Source organism: Didymella exigua (genome assembly GCF_010094145.1).
Source record: "Didymella exigua CBS 183.55 unplaced genomic scaffold M421scaffold_61, whole genome shotgun sequence".
Lineage (NCBI taxonomy): Eukaryota > Fungi > Ascomycota > Dothideomycetes > Pleosporales > Didymellaceae > Didymella > Didymella exigua.
In genome coordinates, this window is record NW_022984835.1 from 10,291 (window position 1) to 12,648 (window position 2,358).

At 48.6% G+C, this 2,358-nt stretch overlaps 1 protein-coding gene across 1 annotated transcript; it reads left to right on the forward strand.

The window, feature by feature from the left end:
- Window positions 1-944: 944 nt before the first annotated feature.
- On the forward strand, window positions 945-1,796 carry M421DRAFT_96585 (uncharacterized protein; the record flags this gene model as incomplete). Its single annotated transcript, XM_033598403.1, has 4 exons — window positions 945-1,043; window positions 1,108-1,210; window positions 1,262-1,491; window positions 1,539-1,796. 4 exons carry the CDS (start codon window positions 945-947, stop codon window positions 1,794-1,796), a joined length of 690 nt encoding a protein of 229 aa, XP_033442973.1.
- Window positions 1,797-2,358: the final 562 nt, after the last annotated feature.

Consider the following 2,358-nt stretch of genomic DNA (forward strand, 5'->3'; position numbering starts at 1 on the left):
GGTATAAGAAGGAGTTGTATGTGTGCTGTGAAGTTCCGATCCTGCTGTAAATCAGTAAGAGACGCTATGAAGTGAGGAGGTGTAGCCTTGCCTGACGCTGTATGTGAACTCCATTGTTGTAGTGAGCAAGCATACTCCACATATAAATGGAGTTGTCCAGGTAGAGCTAGCGGAACAGCGGAGATTTCGAGCGAACTAAGTCGAATGTAAGTTCAAGCAATGCATATGTAACGAAGCTTTATACATTAATTGCTACATCAACTTGAAGGGCACTGAGTAAGAGTGACTCTAGCCAGTAGACCTGCAACCCGGTAGTGAGGGCAAACATTGCGCATACAATGGCAGCCATTATGAGTGCCAGCTGACCGAAGCCAAAGATGATGGGTAAGATCTTCTCAAAGTATGTTGTTCCCCTCGATCTGGGTCTCGCGATATCAACGTATAAGAGTGAAAGGCTCATGAGCAAACTAAAGGAGTGACTCGACACAAATCCAACAAGAAGTGAGTGGTCCATGACGGGTAAGAGATGATGATTTGACGCCTCGACTGGCAGAAGCTGCTCTATATATCCTTCGTCTCAAGCATCCACGTACAATGGGTCGGTGAAACAGCTCGATAGATAAGAACGAAGACAAGGCAGCAACGGAGCATCGGCATCATGATGCGCGATCGTGGATCCGTCCCAATAGAAGATGTGAGAAGTGCTCGCTGTGCCTCTCAGAGCCAGACGGTATCCGGGCAACCGAACGCCGACTTCAGACGAGGTAGAGTGGATCGAGAAGGTGCTGATGAGTGGTTTGGGTGGCAGGGTTTGCAACTAACACTGGTAAGATGAATAGCACAGACAGCACCACTGGCGCCGAAGTGTGGTTGGCGATCGGAAATTAGGTAGTATAAGAGAATGCTTGCCTTGTGCGGAACCAAGATCTCGTTCAAACTCCATGATGGACCTTCACTCGTCTCCTGATTCTACTCGTCCCCAATCAGATGGTACAAACAACTCACAGGCAACTGTGGAAGATCTTGACTTATACAAGGATTTGGTACGTGGAACACTGCATGATCCCTGAATACAATCTAAATAGCTAATACAATGCCTGGATTAAGGGATTGCATGTATTTGCGGACTTAAGAAGAAGCAACGAAGACCTAAGTGAAAACTTGATTGAGGCATCGTATCCCAAAGTACAGCAACGCAATGGAGCACTAAGTAAGTTCCGGCATACAACAATTGATGTGGCTGACCTTTCGTCCTAAGCAGAGGATGTGAGTGCACGCGTAGACGAGCTCAGACGTGACATAGCCGAGCAAAGCGAGAGAGTCATTGCGCTCGAGAAGGAAAACAGCGATATCAAGCGTATGCTGGTGGACTTTGAAGAATGTTTCAACAATCTAGGACAGAAACTGAGAGCAGGAACGAAGTTGCTGAAGAGACGGTCTGAGACCACAGGCGAAGCGAATGAAAGTAGGGCAATAGAGAAGAGGAAGAAGGTACGATTTACATGAGTATACTCCAGATAGTACAATGCAGGGTCTAGAACACGCAGAGATGGGCTGCTTCGCAATTTGAGAATGACTCATTCGGCCTCTTCGCGTCCGCGGTGGTCTTTTCCCCAGTCTTGCGCAGCTCCACTTTGTTCCATCCCCTACAACCTCGCGCAGGCCTTCTCCTTATTGCTGAGCGTCCTCTGCAGGTTCGCGCCTATGTTGCTCTCGTTCACGTTTGTGTCTCTCTTCAAGGGACACGCTATAGCGATGGTAGGACGAGAATGTCAACTACCATGTGTGTTTCTTAGAATAAGTATACGCACGCTCACATCTGATAACGTAAAAGAAGACAGGTGCGTGGCAGCATGAAATATGTAAGGGGAAAGCATTCGGAGTGATGGGTAGGACGAAACCAGTAGCGAGCGGCTCTCTTAATCCCTGTCCTTGGCGCTGCCATATGATCTTGGCATTTATCTTCAGCGCAGTTGCCAAACGTGTGTTCATTTATCAGCGAATTGAAAGATACTTGCCTGCGGTACAGAAAATCTTTGTGTGTACGAACTGAAGCGCCACGGTTGTGTACCTTCCTAGAGCCACTGTCACATGATGACGTCGCTCCTATGTGGTGGGGCAACAGACGGCAATGCAAAAATCTGTCCATTCCGCTCAGCCCGAGGCTTTCTTCCACTTAGTCTTTGATCTATCTGCATCAATACAACTTCCTGACCTGCGCGTTCTTGCTTGTCTTGTTGTTATGCTTCTCTGAGCGCCCCACTACCGTGCCGGAGCTCGTGCCGCACGGTTCCGCGTTCCGCACGCAGCACCCACCTCACGCACCATAGCAAAATGAGGCTGTAGAAACAGCCACGA